We start from the raw sequence: 20,042 nt of genomic DNA on the forward strand, positions 1-20,042 counted from the left end.
TCATTGGACAATCCACGGTCTGGCTGAGAGTAATTTTCAATGATGGAATGAAAGATTTCAATGAGCAAACTATTGGCAGCACGAGGGCACATAAATTAAACTATGTTGAAGCAATGATGTGTACCAAGAAGTATTTGACTCTGTCACTGTCATAATTCGTTTCAACGTGTATTTTATTTTATATTCAAATTAATTTTAATTTACAAAGTATCGTCTGCGTTTGCTTAGTACCTACTCAAAACCATACTTTTAATTAGTTCTATGTTCACATTTTTGTTACAACTTCTTTCTCTTTTAATGAGAAATTAAATAGTAAGTTAGTAAAGCCACGAAAGTTGACAATAGAAAATTAACTAATTCTATTTTCACTCGGGTTGCTTCACAGATTTTTTTTTTTTTTTTTTACAATAAACGTGCTAAGCACGTCATTGGTTCTGCATAATTTAATTACCAGATCCTCATACTGTGATGACTGCTTGCTCATTGGCATTTTTGATTCTATGAATAAAAATTTCTTTCACCCAGATGACCGAATCTTGTTGATTTTAATACGCTGTCATTTGGACCACATGAATACTGGTTGGTGGGATATCCACAGCAAGTGTATTTCAACACATGCAATTAGTCGCTATTGCAATCGATTCGATTCCACCATTAACTGCATTATTCCATTTTCTTTGTGAATTTAGACTGTGGTGGCTACGTTGAGGATTTTGGAGGAGCCATAACAATGATGAACATGGTGCCAGCACACAGTGTTCGCCTCTTCGACTGCATCTGGCTCATTCGCCCACGCAACTCCCATGTGCCAGAAACTCAAGTGTCCATCAGGGTGGCCCAGTTCGAAGAAATGGGTGAGTTATTTCTCGTACTGAGCTGTATAACTAACTGGAGGACTATCTTCGTTGTCTACTGAAATTGAATGATGACTTTCAGAAGTACAGTTTGGAAGTCGTTATGTCTTTTGATGGATTCTTAAATTTTTAATAATTTTCTTCTCAATTACAGGTCCAAAATCTACTTTAAGCATTCGACAAGGGCAGCATTCTGACGCCCCACTTCTTGAGTCTGTGACCAGCTACCAACATCAGAAAATGCCCCGAGGTCAAGAGTTCGTCGTGCCTGCTACAAGTGGGTTCTACATACGACTCGTTGGATACTTCACGAATAAATCGCATATGGCCATAATTTACACCACTTTCCGATATGAAGGTTAGTTTATTTGCTCGTTTAATCTCTAGGAATCAACTTTTAAAGTTCGTTGGGAGAAACATTTTTCGATGAGAGACACCTGATTCCTTTTTCATTTTTTTTTTTTTTTTTTTTTGAACAGCAAAAAAAATTATTGATAAAGATAAAAGTAAAGATAAAGAATAATAATACACTCCTGTTTGTGAGAATTGCAACACCACGAAGGACTTATGCGAGTGAGCTGAAAATTGCAGGAAATGTAAATAAGTAGGGCATGATATGCAAATGATTAAAGTTGCAGACCGGTAGCGCCTGCTGAGCAGCGCCCTCTGAACGGCGGATCGAACCGAATATAAATAGACGGCAGTAGCGAGGCGTGTATGATTATCGGTGGTTATATGCTAGAGTAAACGTTAACTGAATCTTTACTATGCCTCTTCGACGAAAAAAAAACGAAATTTGAGCAAATTTCGGAGTTTGAACGGGGCAAAATCGTCGGCTGTCGTGAAACTGGATTATCTTATCGTGCAGTAGCCGCTCGTGTGCAGCGAAACAGCAGCACTGCAGCACAATCATGCGTGTTTGGAAGCAGTGGACGGACGAGTGTCGGACAGCTCAGAAATCCGGGAGTGGACCCCGAAATGTTAAGTCAGCTCGCGATGACAGACACCTGGTGCGTATTGCGCTGACGAACCGCAGAGCTTCTTCTAGACAATTGGTAGCACAGTGGTCAACAGCTAGGTGTTTCATTGTGTGCTTCATCAATTCGGAAACGTCTGTTGCAGCGTGAACAGCACATTCCGGAGTGCATTATCGAACGCCACAGTGGAGGAACAACCGGAATTATGGTCTGGGGTGCTATAGCATATCATGGACGATCACAATTGCTACGAATTGTGGGCAATTTGAACAGTACCCGATACATAAACGAAGTTTTACAGCCCCAAGCTATTCCTTTCCTGCAAGGATTGCCAGGGGCTGTATTCCAGCAGGATAATGCCTGTCCACATGTCGCCAGGACTGTCATATCCTACCTTGATTCGCAGCAGGTACAGTTTCTTCCTTGGCCTGCATATTCCCCGAATATGTCACCGATTGAACATGTGTGGGATTTCGTTGGGCGGCGTCTCTCTCGTGACCCTCGTCCTGTTGCTTCGACAGACGAACTTTGGTCGCGCATACATACAATATGAAATACTCTTCCGCAGGCAGATATTCAAACTTGGTTTCACTCCATGCCGAGTCGTGTAGCAGCTCTTATTGCGGCGCGTGGTGGCCACACAAAATACTAATTTCTATCTCGTTTTATTGTTTGTTTAGTTTGAAAATGTAATCATTTATTTGCACCATTACCACTCAACTATGTATTAAATTTCATTCAACTCTGATGCTTCCTTCATGATGTTGCAATTTTCACTAACAGAAGTGTACTAAATACTTAAATTAAGTTGTTTTAAATAAGTTTCGTGATTTCATTGACAAGCAGACAACTTTCTTTAAGTTTCATATTTTGAAGAACATCACGCACGAGCTCAACAACATAAGCCTCTAACGTCACATGGTCTCTTATGCGCATTCTCCAAATATAGTAGCGATATCGAGCATGTGGTATTGATAGCCTGTCGTTGAGCTGGAGTCTATCGTTCCCTTAAAATCGGAGCCTTTAACCAAAAGGGAACCTTGAAATTAGTGATGCAAAAGCAACTAGCCAGGGCTCGCATTCCCCCTAAAATTCATAAAATTCCTAAATATTTTCACAGCTCCTAAAACTCCTAAAATTATACTAAAATTTTGTTGGTGTTCCTAAAAAAACGTAAAAACTGCCATTTGCTGACCGAAATAAGTCTCCCGCACTTCTTCTGACGCATATTCCTGCTCCAACAGTGTTCGTGCAATTACACGAATTGCTCGTTATTTAAACTTTTCGAATGACTTTATTGATAATGTTCGAGAAGAGTGGAAACTTTTCGTATTTGATGTTACTGCTCATGAAAATCTATCTGAAACAACACGAGTAGATGGATATTGGAGACAATTATTTCTTCTGAAAGATACTAACAATCGGCTAAAATATGAAAAGTTAACTGAAGTAATCAAAACTGTTATGATTTTGCCACATGGGAATGCGGACCCTGAGAAGGGTTTTTCATTCAATAAAGCTATGATAAATGTGAATCACAGTGAACATACTATTGTATCACTCAGATTAGTGAAAGATACTATACAAAGTTATGGAGGGATACTGAATGTACCTATCACTTTAACATTACTAAAAGTAGTGAAAGATTCGCATAAATCATACCAGGAGTATATTAACAGATTGAAAGAAGAGAAGTTTAAAAAAGAAAAGGAACAAATGACAAAGAAAAAACTTGAAAAAGAAGAAACTAAAAAGAGGAAAAATAATCTTGATTTACAGATAAGTGAAAATAACAAAAAGATCAATGAGTTGAAGAAGAATAAAGAATTTGCTTTAGGCCTGATAAAAGAGAGAACAGAGAGACTGAAGAATGCTACAGTAACTCAAAATATTGTACAAATTAGTTGCACAGAACCTAATTCTTGAAGGCACAAGTCAGTAACAAAAATTAGAATCAGAGTTATCCATCTTCGAAACTGACAAAGAACAAATTTTGAAAAAACGACTAAAGATAAAATAGAAGTTTTAATCAGTGTAATGTAACCCCAAAATTGCTTTTGAAAACATTATTGGATGAATCAAATGTGTGGTCAGATCTGTTTTTTCATAGTAGCAGATTACGTTTTTTTTTTTTTTTTTTTTTGATGAGATGCAAATAAAAATTTTGAATTCACCATTATAAAATGTAAAAGTTTTTTTTTATGGCTTTTTCTTTAAAATTTATTATAGAATCATATTCTAGTTCACCACGGTAAGAAGGTATGTAGAAAAGTTGTTGTATTAAAATGTATTTATACTTAATATAATTGATTTAGTTTAAATATTGTTTACCTTAATATCGGATATTGTACGGTGACATGCGGGGTGTGGGCACAATAATTGAACAAGTAAGAAACATAAACGACTATATTTACACACACGAGTATTTACATTAGGTTATCTTTACGAGATCTACACAGAGACTGAAACATAGTTACTGCGGAGCATGCGTCGACGATCACTCCCTCTAGCGGTGCGTTCTCCTAGTGTACTTACCTCGAACATTCCGCCCACCTTGAAACACTGCTGTTTCAACATGAAATATTTAAGTGTTACTATAAATACAAAAAGCAATTAAAATATGAATAATGCAATTATGAATACAAAAATTTGCAATTTAAACAAAATGAAATGTAAAATAAAGTTCAAAAGTCAATCACTGTCCATTGGCAGTTTGCATAACTTAACAATGGGTCTCTTAAGCAGTCCGTCAGAAGTTTTTACTGCTGCCACTCTAACACAACCGTCCTTTCCTGGAAAAACCTCTGAGATGCGTCCCAGACGCCACTTTAGCGGGGGTAAGTTTTCATTTTTAACCAGCACAAGGTCTCCAACTTTCAAATTGGGTTTTCTGGAAAACCACTTTGGTCGTTGTTGTAAACGGGTCACGTACTCGGAACTCCAACGCTTCCAGAAGTGCTGCAATAGACGTTGCGTCAGCTGCCAGCGTGTCAGATGGTTGAGTTTAGAAGATGTAAAATCTGTTTCTGGAACAGCGTTTAGAGGACCACCAATAAGAAAGTGTCCTGGTGTGAGCACTGAAAGGTCATTTGGATCACTGGACAGAGGTGAGAGAGGACGAGAGTTGAGACAGGCCTCAACTTGCACTATGATCGTGTATAACTCTTCGTAAGTTAATATCACGTTTGATATGATGCGCTTAAGATGGAATTTCACAGATTTGATGCCCGCTTCCCAAATGCCTCCCATGTGAGGAGCAGCTGGTGGGTTGAAGTGCCAGTTGATACCTTCATCAGATAAGTAATGAGCGATTTTTTCATTATGGTTTGGTGATTTGAACAATGCATTAAGTTCGTCAAGTTCCTTCTTTGCACCAATAAAATTAGTGCCGCAGTCACTGTAAATGTCAGAACATTTACCGCGACGTGAAATAAAACGTTTAAAAGCAGCTATGAAGGCATTTGTTGACAAATCACTAACTAGTTCACAGTGAATTGCTCTAGTTGAAAAGCACACAAACAGACATAGATATGCCTTGCAGGTTTTTGCTCTGGAGCTCTTTGACATCCGTATGGAGAAAGGGCCACCATAGTCAACGCCACATTTAAGAAATGGTCGGGTTGGAGTTACTCGTGCAGCTGGCAAATCGCCTAACATTTGCTGAGCGGTTTGAGCTTTAATCTTAGCACATGTCATGCATTTCCTAATGCATTGTCGAATAGTATCTCTAGCAAATAGTATCCAGTATTCACGTTGAATGCACGCTTGAAGTAACTGAGGTCCAGCATGTAAGTTTGTTACATGTAATGAAGAAATCAACAGGTCTGTGAAAAAGCTGCGTTTAGGTAACAAAACAGGATATTTTTGATTTTCCGGTAGGTTTGCATGGCGAAGACGACCGCCCACCCTGAGCAAACCGTCATCATCAAGGAAAGGATTTAGAGACAAGATCTTACTCTTTGTAGGTAGTGTGCGAGAATGTTTCAAACAGTATATTTCTGGGTGAAAATTCTGTTGTTGAACTTGTTTGATCCAAAATTTAAGTGCATGATCAAGTTCTTGTGACGACAGTAGTCCTAAATTTCTTTTTTCCTTTGAACGTTTGCAATTGTAAATAAACCTGAAACAATAAGCTGTAACTCGCTTCAATTTGGAGAGCGAAGAAAATTTATGCAATAATTCTAGAATGTCACTCTTTTCTGCTGTCGCTGTTGCGACGTGGGTTGCAGGTACGGTTTTCTTTTCTTCTGCACGAATTTCATCAGTTTCAATGTACTGAAATGGTTCGTGCGAGATATCTTCTTGCGAATACAAGAAATCAGGGCCTCGCCACCACAGCGGAAAGTTCTGCAATTGTTCAAGGGTCATTCCCCGTGAGGCACAGTCTGCTGGATTTAATTTGCCGTCTACGTGGTTCCAAAGAGCTTCAGGAACAAGCTCATGAATCTTTTCTACTCTATGCGCAACAAAAGTTTTCCACCGGCTAGAGTGTGATGCTAGCCAGCCCAAAACAATTGTGGAATCGGTCCAGCATAATGTCTTAACTGCATCGAGTTGTAGCGCTCGAGACGTAAAGCGAACAAGTTTAGCTAACAAGAAGGCACCACAAAGTTCAAGTCGAGGAAGAGAAACAAATTTTATAGGTGATACTCTGGTCTTGCTAGTAACCAGTTGCACATTAATGTTGCCATTCATCGAAATCGTTCGTATGTATACTGCAGCCGCGTATGCTTTTTCGGAGGTATCACAAAATCCGTGAAGTTCTATGATGTTGCTGTAAGGTTGAAGAATGTACCTGGGTACTTTAATTTCTTTTAGTTGAGATAAGTCTTCGACTAGAGATTTCCATTCTAGCTGTAAATCTGGTGGAAGATTTTCGTCCCAGCTGAGCTTCAATTTCCAGAGGTGTTGAATAAGCAACTTGAATTTAAGAATAACGGGAGAAATCCAACCAGAAGGATCGAAAATTGTAGATATGAAGGATAGCACAATACGTTTGCTGCAAAATTTTGAAACAGGAGGTAAATTCCACCTAAAAGAAAAAGTGTCCGTTGCTGGGTTCCACAGAACTCCAAGGGTCTTAACATCATCTCTAATTTCCAGAGGCAAAGATGTTGCACGACTTTCTGGGGGAATATTTTCAAGTACCAATTCTTCATTCGATGACCATTTTTTGATTTCAAATCCTCCACGCTTCAACATTTCAATTATTTCTTGTTGCAGTTGAATTACTTCTTCAACGGACTCGGCTCCAGTCATGAGATCGTCTACATAAAAATCTGATTTAACTACTTGAGACGCGTGCGGAAATTTCTCACTTTCTTCTACTGCAAGTTGTTGCAGACATTTCGTGGCCAAATATGGAGCTGAAGCTGTGCCATATGTGACTGTCAGCAAGCGGAATTCCTTAACTTCCTCGTCTGACGATTGTCTCCAGAGTATTTTTTGGTATTGTGTGTCGTCCGGGTGAATCAAAATTTGCCTATACATTTTAACAATGTCACTTGTCATAGCGATTCTATGTTTGCGAAATCTCAATAATAAGGTCGCTATGTCGTCCTGTAAAGTTGGACCTACCATAAGCTTGTCGTTGAGAGATGCTCCACTTGACGATTTAGCAGACGCATCGAAGACAACGCGAAACTTAGAAGACTGAGATGATTTCATAACAGCGTGATGCGGAAGATAGAAATGTTCTCCTAAATTGTCATTTTCTGAACACAGTTCCATGTGACCTAACATTTCATATTCGATCATGAATTCTCTGTATAATTTCATTTTTTCGGGTTTTTTGACAAAACTCTTCTCGTTTTGAATCAACCTCTTTTCTGCGACTTCGCGAGATGAACCCAATTTTAGCTCATCGTTACGAAAAGGCAACCTTACGATAAACCTTCCCTCATCGTTGCGTGTAAATGTGGATTGAAAATGGTTTTCACATGCCTGTTCTGAAGGGGAGAGTATTTTTTTGTTTGGAATTTCTTCTAATTCCCACAACTTCTGAACTTCGAACTCCTCGCAACGAGTGAAGTGAGTATAAACGCGATTCGAGTTGCTTTGAGTTTTTCCCACTTTTCCCAAGATAACCCATCCAAAAATTGTTTCCTGCGCCATCAAATTCTCTCCTGGAATAACAATATGCCCACTCAGTATTATGTTTGCTAGCACGTCAGCACCCAGTAGGACATCAATGGTGCTAGGTTGATTACAATTTTTATCTGCAAGTATCAAATGCTTAAAAAATTTCAATTTCGCATCATCAATTTTATTCTGGGGAAGATTATTTGTAATTTTAGGGATGGTTAATGCATCAACAGTGAGTGTCAAATCAGTATCTGAGACTGGCGATATTTTAATTTGAGCTGCACCCGAAATTTTATTCGATTCATTAGAACCTAACCCTGCAACAGTAACACTAACCCGCTGCCGTGGAATACCTAACCGCTGTAAACAATCCTCTCTAAAAAAGCTTGCTTGAGATGCACAATCAATTAGAGCTTTATAAACATGCGCATTTCCATATTTGTCATGTACATTAATAATAGCAGTTGGAAGCAAAACATTTTGTGCATTCAAATTAGATTCCGAATAATGATTTGATACTAACGTATCACTTTTATGTTCCTCATTTTTGACATCTGTCGTTTCGTGGAGCAAAGTGTTATGCTTACGATCGCATTTTTTGCACTTTGAACTCTTACAAGTATTGGCAAAATGATTTGGTCTTAAACAATTCAAACAAATTTTCATTTGCATTACAAATTCCTTTCTCGCACTAATTGGCATTTCTTTAAATTTATCGCACTGATAAATTGCATGTGAATTATCCTTACAGTATAAACAAGTGTTCGTAACAGCCATATGTTTTGACTCTATTTTGTTTTTTGATGAGAAAGATTTTTCGTTCGGTGTCCTTGACGAAAATGATCCGGCGCCATGTGTGTTGCCATGTGTGTTATGTCTCAGACACGCTAAAGCTGCAGCGCGTTTTTCAATGAATTCGCGACATGATTTGAATGTTGGAACTTCCGATCTGTTCAAACTTAATGTAAACTGACGTAATGTTTCAGAATCCAGTTTCTTTTTCAAGAAATAAACTAGAATGGTATCCCACTGAGATACTGGTTGTTTTAGTATTTCTAAAGTGTCGATACACTGATTAGTAATATCTAATAACCTTCTTAATCCATGAGATGACTCAGAATTTAAATTTGGTTGCGAAAATAATCGGTCTAGGGTTGCATTAATTATTTCCGAAACGTTTTCATATCTATCACTAATTAATTTCCATGCTTTGTCGTAGTTTTCATTCGTGATTTGCAGAGCTTGAATTAGAACAGATGCTTGGCCTTTAATCGAAAGCTTGAGATATTGCAAACGTTGAGCATCAGAAAGAGATGAATTGTTATGAATGGTTGCAATGAATAAGTCACGAAAACTTAGCCATTCACAAAAATTGCCTGAAAATGTTGGTAGTTCTATTTTGGGTAATTTAACAGAGTTCAAATGATGTTCTGAATTAAACTGGTTTGATACGTGAGAAGTATTATTCGTACTGGTCTCACCTGCTGTTTTGGTTTTAATTTCTTTAGAAATTGTTACCTTTAAACTTTCAATTTTGGATGCGATTTCATCATATTCTTTGTCGTTTGCCTCGATTTCTGTATCCTTTTGAGCTAGGATAATTTCCGTGTTTAACTCATGCAATTCATGCCATAAATCCCGAGAATCAGAGCCATATATTTCGAGTTCATCAATAGTAATTGCATCTGAATTAATTTTGTCGTTAAGAATATTAATTAATCGAGTCGTCCTACCTTTGAGGTAGCTCCGTTTCTTCTTTAGGTTATCCATAGTGTTTGAATGTTCTACTCGTTGACAATTGAATTGTGCTTCTTCCACTAATTTATTGCTGCTGTCGACGGACCAGAAACATGTACGGTGACATGCGGGGTGTGGGCACAATAATTGAACAAGTAAGAAACATAAACGACTATATTTACACACACGAGTATTTACATTAGGTTATCTTTACGAGATCTACACAGAGACTGAAACATAGTTACTGCGGAGCATGCGTCGACGATCACTCCCTCTAGCGGTGCGTTCTCCTAGTGTACTTACCTCGAACAGATATAAATTGGTTAAAAAATTATTTTGCTTTTTTTTTACAGAAGTAATTGAAGTAAGTTGTTTATGCATGCTATGAGATAACATTTAAGTTTGGTTGTTGTTTAATAAATTATGGTCAGGCTGCTTGTTTAAAGGAGATTGTAACTTAAAATGCCCCTAAAATTTTCCTAAAATTTTGTCAAAAAGTTCCTAAAATTCCCCTAAAATTTTGGAAAAGTCTACTCTGATTATAACTTTAGGCATAAACTTAAAGCAGCGAGTTCAATTCCCCACCCCTGTTTTTCGTCACGCAGAATTTTTTTTCACTATGCTTTTCTTTCACTTCATGTGTAAAACTATTACAAGCAGAACAGTACAACCAATGCTCATCTAGACTATTTTCTCCATCTTCCATTACGAGTTACTCGCCGACTAAAAATTTAAATAAATACATTTGTACAAGAAGTAAAAAGAAATAACCAACGTTTTTTGCTCAAAATTACAGATTACTGCAGACACGTAATTCGAGGTTTCAAGGAACCTTTAATTGGAACTCTAAACCGGATATCTTTACATCCAAAAGTTATATTTTGCATTGAAAAAAGGGTTCCTCGAAATCCCGAATCACGTGTCTGCAGTAATTTGTAATTTTGTGCTACAAAACGCTTGTTATTTCCTTTTAATCACCGACACTACCATGATGGCACAACATTTCACGGCAAAGTTACAGGGACGAGTCACTGCGAATCACAATCAGACGGTCACCGTCAGACAGAAGGTGACAGAATTGTAGCATTTCACGGGAGTCATTTTTGGACACATTTGAGACTTTTCATGTGACTTCATTGCAACGTCATTGCACCAATTAGTTTTTGACCCGCCATTTCGTGAAATTATGAAGGGGTAATTTTGTGCCGTCTCTGCAAACTGACATTCGTAATTGCTGGTACCTTTTGAGGATTTCACAATAACGTTCCATGATCGTCACGTGATTTTCACTTAAGAGCCCGATTTGGTCACTGTGCTATGAGATTAGGTATTATTATGTCCTGCTAAGCAAAGTGCATCTTTCTGTTATTATTTTTCACCCCTTTAATCGTTTCCTTTTTTTTTTTAAATCTTAGAAATTGATCCTTCAACTATGTGCTTTTATTTACTTAGTTTAAATGTATTACGAGTCGAGTAATTGATCCTTTATTTGAGGAAATGTTTTAAGACAAAATTGATGCCTTACTTGCTTAGGAAAACTATTACTCAAAGTGTTGACATACGAAACTTTAAGTTCTTGTTACTTGGAAGAAGAATGGTTGCATGTGTTTAGTGTGTACTGATGATTTCCGGTCTAAGAAGATTGGGCGTCGGGAACATTGGACGCTGAGCACTTAAGGCACTGTAAACATTGGGCGCCGGGATCATTGGGACCAATGTGCTCGGCACCCAGTGTTTCCGGCGCCCAATCTTCCCACTTCGGATGACTTCAGACTGGATGATTTCAAGAACGCCGGTGCCTTTATTCTCTTGATTTATATACTTATTGCCTCAAACGCAACAGCTTTTGATGATGACATTGCGGTCATCCATCGAGCTCTGCTATAGTTAAAGACTCGGTTTCAAGAGCCGCCCTCCCCCCCAAGTCATTTACTAACAGATTCCCGTTCTCTTATACTATCAATTACTGGTTTGATCTTAACTAGCTCTTAAATTATGACAAATAAATTGTACTCCTGCCTATTGTGTGATTCAGGGTGATGATGCTGCCGATTTTCGGCCAAGGAGGGAGCTTTAGCTCTTCAAATATCACAGCCTAGTCTCCACTACAGCTTCATAAGGCTCATTGCTAGGAAAGCCCACGGAAACTCCTTCTTTTAAGAACTCAAAAATAGAGACAAAACCAAACCATGGTTTAGACAGATTCTAGAAGTTCCCGAATGTCTTGGAACAAAGCGTTGCTATATTTCGTCTTTTATCTGGCGGTGACGGTTTTCGCAAGCACCTCCATCGGATCAATGACGCTCTCGACATCTTTGGCCTTATAAGCCGAGGGGAAGATCAGTAGAGGGTCATGAACCCCCCCCCCCCCCCCTAAACCATAGACAATAGAATCCGTCCACATTGTGTTCAAACACATTATGAATGAAATGTACACGATTTCAGTAGTATTTTCAATTCATTAATTATTTTTGAAAGTATTTGAAATATTACTTTTTTTCCATTGCAAATTAATTTGTAACGTTTGTGGCATATTAGGTGCATTATTCCCTGGCCGATTTGGTGCTTTTCATCGACGTCCATGCAATTTAACAATTTTTTCGTAATCAAACCAAAAGGCGTGCTTATGCAGGGGTGGGAAGTCATTCATCAGCATGATATAAAATGATAGTCTGTATCCACCCCTGGGGAAGATATGGATTTGTCCCATCTGCTCTTTCTTGCATTCCGATTTGGGAGACAGTTGTGTGTCCAGAGAAGGGGATATGGGGATATAACACCCTTCGAAATTCAGGAAGTTGTTTTTTTATCACAGAAAAGGACTAAAACTACAGTTGAGGTAATCCTAACCTGTCAGCATTGTGATGGCTATGTAGGTCCTAATCACAGCATTACGACGCTACCAGGTTTGTTTTGTCCCAAAAGAACCGTATTCAGAGGGGGGGGGGGCGCCACCAACCCCCGAAACGTTTTGTACCGTAAAACAGAAGTTTTTTTTTTTAATTTTCAATGTGAGAAAAGGAAAATAAAAAAGTTTTTATTCTTAATTTCGTAACTACTAAACGAGTGAAAATTTTAAGAAATGCAGCAAAAGCAATTCTAGTTCTCATTAGCTGCAAAGCATACTTGAAATTTAGACACTTAATTAGGACTTCCTGCTCTTTTTCCCAATTGAATTCAAGGCCAAGGCAGAGACCCCTTGTCAGTTTGGTAGACTTGCCCTCCTCCTGGGGCGTGCACAGAAATTTTGGGGCCAGTCACAAATGACTTTTTCGAGCCCCCTCTATATTTTTTATCGCTATTCCCACCTAAAATATTGGGCTCCCTTCAGGCTCGGCCCCGGGCCAACAGGTGTCCCTTCTCTCCCCTGCCCTCCTCCCCCTAAAACTCTTATAAAACTTACACGGCACCGATTTCAAGCCGGGGACTCCCCAAGGGCCGGGCCCCTAGTTTCCGATTAGGCTAGTATCTGGTTACCTAGATATGCCAAATTCAGTTCCTTGATCTCCTTCTGCATTTTTGAGTAAAAAATGCAAAAATCATGATTCTCGAGTTTTTGTAGCATATTTTTCAAGATAAATATTTGTGACTGATATGTTCCATGTCTTGACATTTATTTAATACCGAATTCAGTATTTTGGAAGTTCTTTTGTTACTGCTTGTTTTTATCTTACTTCTACTTCATACTGCTAATATCTTAAGCATGAGAAAAAAAAATAACACTTACTCTACTCTATTTCATTTTCTGCAATACTTGTAATTGAAAAAAAAAAGTTTGCTTTGAGAGAAATATTTCGTTACATTTATTTTTAACTTAAAACGGGTGTGTCTTACAAAGTTATAATCATTTTGTAAGACTGTTGTCTCTTATTTAGAAAACGAATCAAAGTATGAATTGTCCAATTGCCCAGAGCTGCAAAAATGCTCTTTCGTTCTTACTTTCTAAATCTACTTTACACCGTTTCTTTTAAACCATTTTATACATTTTTATACTGCAGGGTATTTGATGAAAAAGGGGGCGGGAGGATGTTGGGGAAGTGATCAAAAACAAACTACACTAAAAGCCGATATGAGCAAATGACGATGTACTTCTCTTTTCTCCTCTCTGTCGATTTATGTCACCGATTTGTCGAGCACGCAATTTTTATTTTGCTTGATCTTGATTCGCAAAAAAATGCAAACCTTTTAAAGGACTTTTTGTTTGCCTATTTTTCTTCATATTTTTGTAGTCTCAATTACTCCATATAAGGCCTCAAAATACAGATTTTTATATGTATTTTTCAAAAAATTTCACGGGGAAACCCCCCCCCCCCCGGGCCACCTGAAATTATGGATGTTCTACATTCGATTTAAAAGTACACTCTCCCGTTATCCTTACCACTACAAGGTGAATTTAAAAAAAATAAGAAATTAAAATAAAAATAACAACAATCCAACAAAGGAATCATTAAAAATCGAGACTAAAATATCTTTTCTGTTAAATATTTTTATGCGTGTATGTGTGTCTAAGTTAGGGCAATGTGCGAATCCGGGCTCCTCCCGAAAAAAAAATTTCTGGATACGGCCTTACCCAACTATAACCTTATCTAAGAGCTTTTTTTATAACTACGCCTCTGTTAAAACGATATTGGGTGGCTATAAACGGCCAATTGTTCATAGAGTCACTGTCATCAAACGCGTTTTTTTTTTTTTTTTACTATCGTTGATGTACAGTTTGTGTCTTAAATACTGGCCATTAGAAGGAAATGCTTAGGAGAAACGGCGATACAGTCTTTGGGGATAATAATGGTGAGAAGTTATTTATAATTTCCTTTTTTTTTTTCCTCAGGTTGCTACGCCCTTTCTGATTTTGAATGCGACAATGGACGATGCATAAAGAATGCCTTAAGATGTGATGGTTTTAATAATTGTGGTGACGGTTCAGATGAAGCTTCCTGTTATGGTAATGCATTAAATAATTTTTTAAAGTTCATTTGCACATTTTGGGGGAGGAAACGTAATTCACGCATGAATTTTTCAGCTTCAAAAATGCATACATTTTTAAAATTTGCAAGAAACGTAAATGACAAAATTTGTCTTTAACCATTGATGAATCCTAGAGAGAGAGTTAGTTCGGCAATGATCTTACAATGTTTTTCACTCTCAGAAATGTATCGCTCACTTTGGAGGGTTCATCAATTGTTAGACTAATTTCATCATTATCGACGATCATTTCCTTTCTGTGTCAGAAACTCATGCTCAAATTTTACGGAACTTTCGTCATTTATGGTGATCCTTTCCTCTTTGTGTCAGAAACTCATGTTAAAATCTCATGAAATTTTCGTCAATTTGACGAAACATTTAATCGGAGCATCCTTATCGAAGCAATTTCATCAAATACGACAAAACTTGTGTAAGGTTGAAGGATCAAGTTCTGAGAGTACCATTTGAGTATTGAAAAAAAGAGCAAAAAGTTTGAGCTTTCTGTCTTTGATTGCAGGTGCCAATCTGGGAACAGCCATACCACCAGAAGATGCGAATTGGTGGAGAACCTTAACTCCGAATTACTACTTCCCCAAAGTGGACTCGAATTCTGGCATCGGCACCAACACTCTCATCTTGGTGACCAGCTTGGCAGGTCTCGGGATATTTGTGCTCACCACGGTCATGATACTGGTTAAACTACACAAGCAGAGGCACGACGATAGCATAAGCAGGGAAATACTTCATACTATCAGTGCGGATCTTGGTAAGCTGATTATCAGAATATTTTGATTTTAGTTGCCTTCCTTGCTCGAAACATGTTCAACTGGATAAATAGGTGATTACGTTTCTTCAATGAATGCGCAAAGGCACATAAAGCAGGGTGGCGACAGGAACTGTGAAAAAAAGTTCCCTGACTTTTCCCTGATTTCCCTGATTAAGTTCACCAAATTTCCCTGATTTACGTTACCAATGATAATGGTTTTCTTTCTTTGGGCTACTTGAAATCCATTGTATGTTTGTATAAAATGCAGTATTTTAAACGTTTTAAGTTGTTGAATTAAAGATATATTTTTAAAAGATGCTACTTTTTTAATAAAATAGTTAAAAAAACACATCAAGTCGAATTTTTTTGGGGAAAAAACCTACAAAATAGTATATTAAATTTTTCTATATGGAAAGAATACAGAAAATTAAAATAAAAAAAAAAACTTTACTTCCAGAAACCACTTAGCATAAGAATTTTAAGAAGAATAGAAGTAATGTAGTTATTCTTATATAACTAACTGACATATTTATGCAAAAAAGATGAAACCATTTGACATCCATTCATAGGGAGCTTTTCTCTAATCAAGAACACAGGTTTTAATGAATGAATACAGCATTTGAACAATAAAAAAAATAAAGATATTTACTTAAGTACACAAGTTAACTCTATTTTAAATGATTTCAGTATGTAACGAAAAAAATAGATTGCTTTTGTAACAAACAACTTTGAAATAAAAGGAAAAAAAAAAGAAAAGAAAAAAAGCAATTACGTAATTTCAAAATATATAAAAGAAGAATACAACTTGGTTATAAAATAAAAGTATCATTTAAGACTGAAGAAAAGAAAACCTTTATGATCTGTGGTGACTGCAAATAGTATAACGACAAAAAAAAAGTTTTTTTTGATTGAAAGTTCAATTTTAGCAATTAAATTAAAAACACAAAGCAATAATTTTTAAGCTTTTGTAGTATTAATTCAAAAACCAAAGATTTCTTCTTGAAATTGCGATTACAGTATGCTAATTACTTCGAGACAATGGAATAAAGGCAAAGGAGCTAAGGCATTAATGAAGGCTTCCTCTTTGCCTGTAGGGTTGTTTATTTTACGTAGCATTGAAAGCGTGAAAGGAAATTTCAAGCTAGGTAAAATAAATAACCTAACAGACACAGAAGCAATCTTTGGAAGTTCATCCTGTGGTTAATAAGTCAAATTCAATATTTTGACGCTGAGGAAAAAAGATGCGCAAATATGCGGCAGTGTGTAATTGCACCTCATTAATTTTACTTTTTTTTTTTGAACAGATAATTGGCGGAAATTGCATAGGGAATTAGAGAACTTAATTTTGTAAAGCAAAAAAAAATTTTTTTTTCTTGATAAAATCAATTTTCCCTGATTTTTTGTTATTTTTTCAAAATTCCCTGATATTTCCCTGATTAATAAAGTTCCCTGATTTTTCCCTGATCTGTCGCCACCCTGTAAAGTTACGTTTGAAAACTAGGAACGGTCGCACCGCTAGCGTTCGGAAACTCAAAATTTTGACGTCATCTACCAGCGTTCGGAAATGCTTGCAGTCACTCTCTGGCGGTGGACCGGGTTGCAACTGCTCTCAAAACAGTCTCGAAGGGGTCTTGGAAGATCACATGGCATTTTTTGACCAATCCGATCATGTTTCAAGTTTTATGCTCTCTTTGATTGGAGCGTTGTCTGCTGCTCAGCTAGAATTAACTGCGATGTAACCACGAGTGTTTGGAAACACAGCTGTTCTACTGGGCTCACCAGAAAAACACCAGTGACGTCATAACTAAAGTCAAGAAAGAACTAAAATTTGAAAAAACAAAAATTTGAAAAAATCCCAAAATATCCTGGGGCCTCATCAGGGGGTTACTCCCAATTTTTTCAAATTTTCGTTTTTTCAAATTTTAGTTCTTTCTTGTTCAATTTTATATTGCTATTAAATTTATCGTCTACCATTATCATAGAGTTGCCTCCGGCGCCTATTGAACTGAGTTGTGATGTTCAATTTGATTGAATTGTCCAGGTTACCAGTACAGTTTATGATAGTGTTTCTTATATATATATATATATATATTAGGGTGGTCCTTATTTATATGGGAAATTTTTTTTTCGGAATTCAACAAGTGACGCTCCCTAGTTTCGTGACACTATAATAAAAAGTAATCGGTGCAAAATTTGAACTCGATCGGTCAATAATAACACGTGCCCCTAGGACGTTGAACTTTAACACTTTTGATAATTTTCCCACAAATCTTTGAGTTTTTACTTCAGACCCCTTACATCGTTTCTCCTAGGTTTCCAAAATACTTTTACAACGAGGTAGCACTAAAATCAATCTTTTTTAATTACTTCATATCATCTAAAGATTTTACATTGAATAAGAATGAAATAGTGCTTTAGAAACTTTACCTTAATCGTACGCTTTTCTCAATGCTTCAATCGTGTGCATTTTGTTCCCGATACCCTTGAACTGTCTGTAAAATACTAAATTGCTTTTGTGACTCATATTTGGTAAATTGAGTGGGAAATTCTTCGATTAATTGTGCTTCTCTTTCAGTTGTATCATTCACATCTTTCAGCGTTTTAACGATATCTCTACCCTTTAAATAGCTAACTTCATTTTGCCATGAATCAGGATCAAATAGGAAAACATCTTTTGGTGTTTGTAACTTATCAAACAGTTTTATTGACTTGTAATTGATTCTATAAAGAGGGAGATCTTTACTAGGAAAGTATTCCAAATCAACTACTGTTATCTGAAATTTTTTATACGGTCATCAGTCATGTCTTCCTTTTCAGCAAGCATTGTTTTGGAGTAGTCTTTTCCTATCTTCAAAGTTAATTCCTTCATCCAATACGGACAAAGCTACTAGATCATTCCCTAAATACCATAAGTGATTTATGAATTTTCCAATCACTGCTTCTACTGCATGTTTGTCATCATTTTGTACACTGCTAGTTTTTCAGACACATTAATTTAAAGGCCTAGATTGGGTTGATGCGAAAAACCATATCTCCATACAACATTATATGTAAAACAGCATTTACGGGAATTCTCTTCATGTAAGGTAAATTTGAATTGTTTCCTAAATATATAAATATTCAAACAATAAATTCCTTTTGCCATCCATCTGTCTCAGGCATAAGCTCCAGGTTGCTAAAAACATATCCCTGTAAGAGGTACGACTTCACCAAGAAGTATTATTACAAGTTATGAGAATTCTCTGGAATGTTTTTCAATTCCGCTTTCTACGAACAAAAATATGTTATCAACTTCGTCTTTTAGAATTTAAGTGGGATGTGTACTTGATTGAAATGTTATGAGTTTTGAATAATGGAAATCTTTCCGCAAAATTTTGAAGCGCTTGAATAATGGAATATTGAGTCTAGAACTAAGAAAGGCAAGAACTTCTTTAAAAATACTCTGCAGTAGGATTTCAAGTGCATGATGATGGCAATACAAATGTAATATATCACCGATCAGCTTTTTCTCTAAAAAATTACATGCACAATTTATACAGTCGATATTATAAGCCGTTGTATCAATCAATACAGCTTGAACAGTTAGCAATAATCTAAGATATCATATACAACTGAAGAAATATCTCAGGAATTCTGAGTAGCTGTTCAACATTGGGACCTGAAGCTATCACAGTAAGCCTATCGGCGTTTTTTTTCCAGTTACATCTGGATGTAGCTTTGTATCCTAGTAAATAACTAAAAAATTTAAATTTAAATTCATTAAATTTGATTTTACCTCTCGAAAATTTTCTCTTGCGCTCTTAAGGGATGTACGATTGATCACAAGGTCATTTGGATTTAAATTTACTGCATAAACATAGGCTGTTAATAAATGAACAGCATATTTTTCCCTAATATGGCATTTGTCTAACATTGATGAAATGCGAGCAGATATCAATAGTTGTCAAGCTTTTTTGCGTTGTTGTAGACTAGATATAGAAAAAAGGTTCAACAGGTTAGGATAGATACCCATTTGGATTTCTAAATCTTGTGAATTGCAAGAAGAATTTGATGATAATAAAGGACTATGTACTAAAAAGGCGACAATTTAAAGTATAGATTTTTACATTATTCCGATCTGTAATTTTTTAAAAGTTATATTTTAGATATGGAAAACAGTATATTTTTAAGATAGAGTAATCGAGGATTTTTCAAAATTTATATTTTAAGAATGCATAAACATTCAAGTATATTTATAACTAAAAAACAACAAATCAAAATATAAGTGCCTTTACTTATATTTATAGCATTCAAACCTAGCTACCCTATTTGCCTCACCTATTAGAACACACCATACACAGAAATTTTCGAAATCCACACCCCGAAAGCCTGGAGGAGGCAATTTGTTGTTGTTCATTCATTAATGGCCTTAGAATCTCTTGTGTCCATCTTGGTACAAAGAAATGTTCCCCTGCCGCTTGGTTTGAAACGAGCGCGAATAGCGGTATGCCTGTCCCAAGGCCATTGGTGTACATGTACCATCTGTAATATGTAAAATTTTGCAGAATGAAAGTGAGAGAAGGGTTGGTCTGGAAGTAGCAACATCTATTGAGGTTCAAAATTATTTTAAATATGAAACGTAAGAATATTTTTACATAAAAAATGAGAAAATCCGCATTTTTT

The 20,042-nt window shown here is 36.6% G+C and overlaps 1 protein-coding gene across 2 annotated transcripts in view; it reads left to right on the forward strand.

Moving 5' to 3' along the window:
* Nucleotides 1–20,042, forward strand: part of LOC129230088 (uncharacterized) — a 161,731-nt gene that overhangs the window by 133,458 nt on the left and 8,231 nt on the right. For both annotated transcript variants that reach the window (XM_054864480.1, XM_054864482.1), the window contains 4 exons: nucleotides 690–854; nucleotides 1,009–1,212; nucleotides 14,481–14,594; nucleotides 15,132–15,380. In XM_054864480.1, coding sequence (XP_054720455.1) covers nucleotides 690–854; nucleotides 1,009–1,212; nucleotides 14,481–14,594; nucleotides 15,132–15,380 — 732 coding nt within the window. The remainder of the gene's footprint in view (nucleotides 1–689; nucleotides 855–1,008; nucleotides 1,213–14,480; nucleotides 14,595–15,131; nucleotides 15,381–20,042) is intronic.

The sequence above is a fragment of the Uloborus diversus genome, chromosome 9 (assembly GCF_026930045.1).
Source record: "Uloborus diversus isolate 005 chromosome 9, Udiv.v.3.1, whole genome shotgun sequence".
Classification (NCBI taxonomy): domain Eukaryota; kingdom Metazoa; phylum Arthropoda; class Arachnida; order Araneae; family Uloboridae; genus Uloborus; species Uloborus diversus.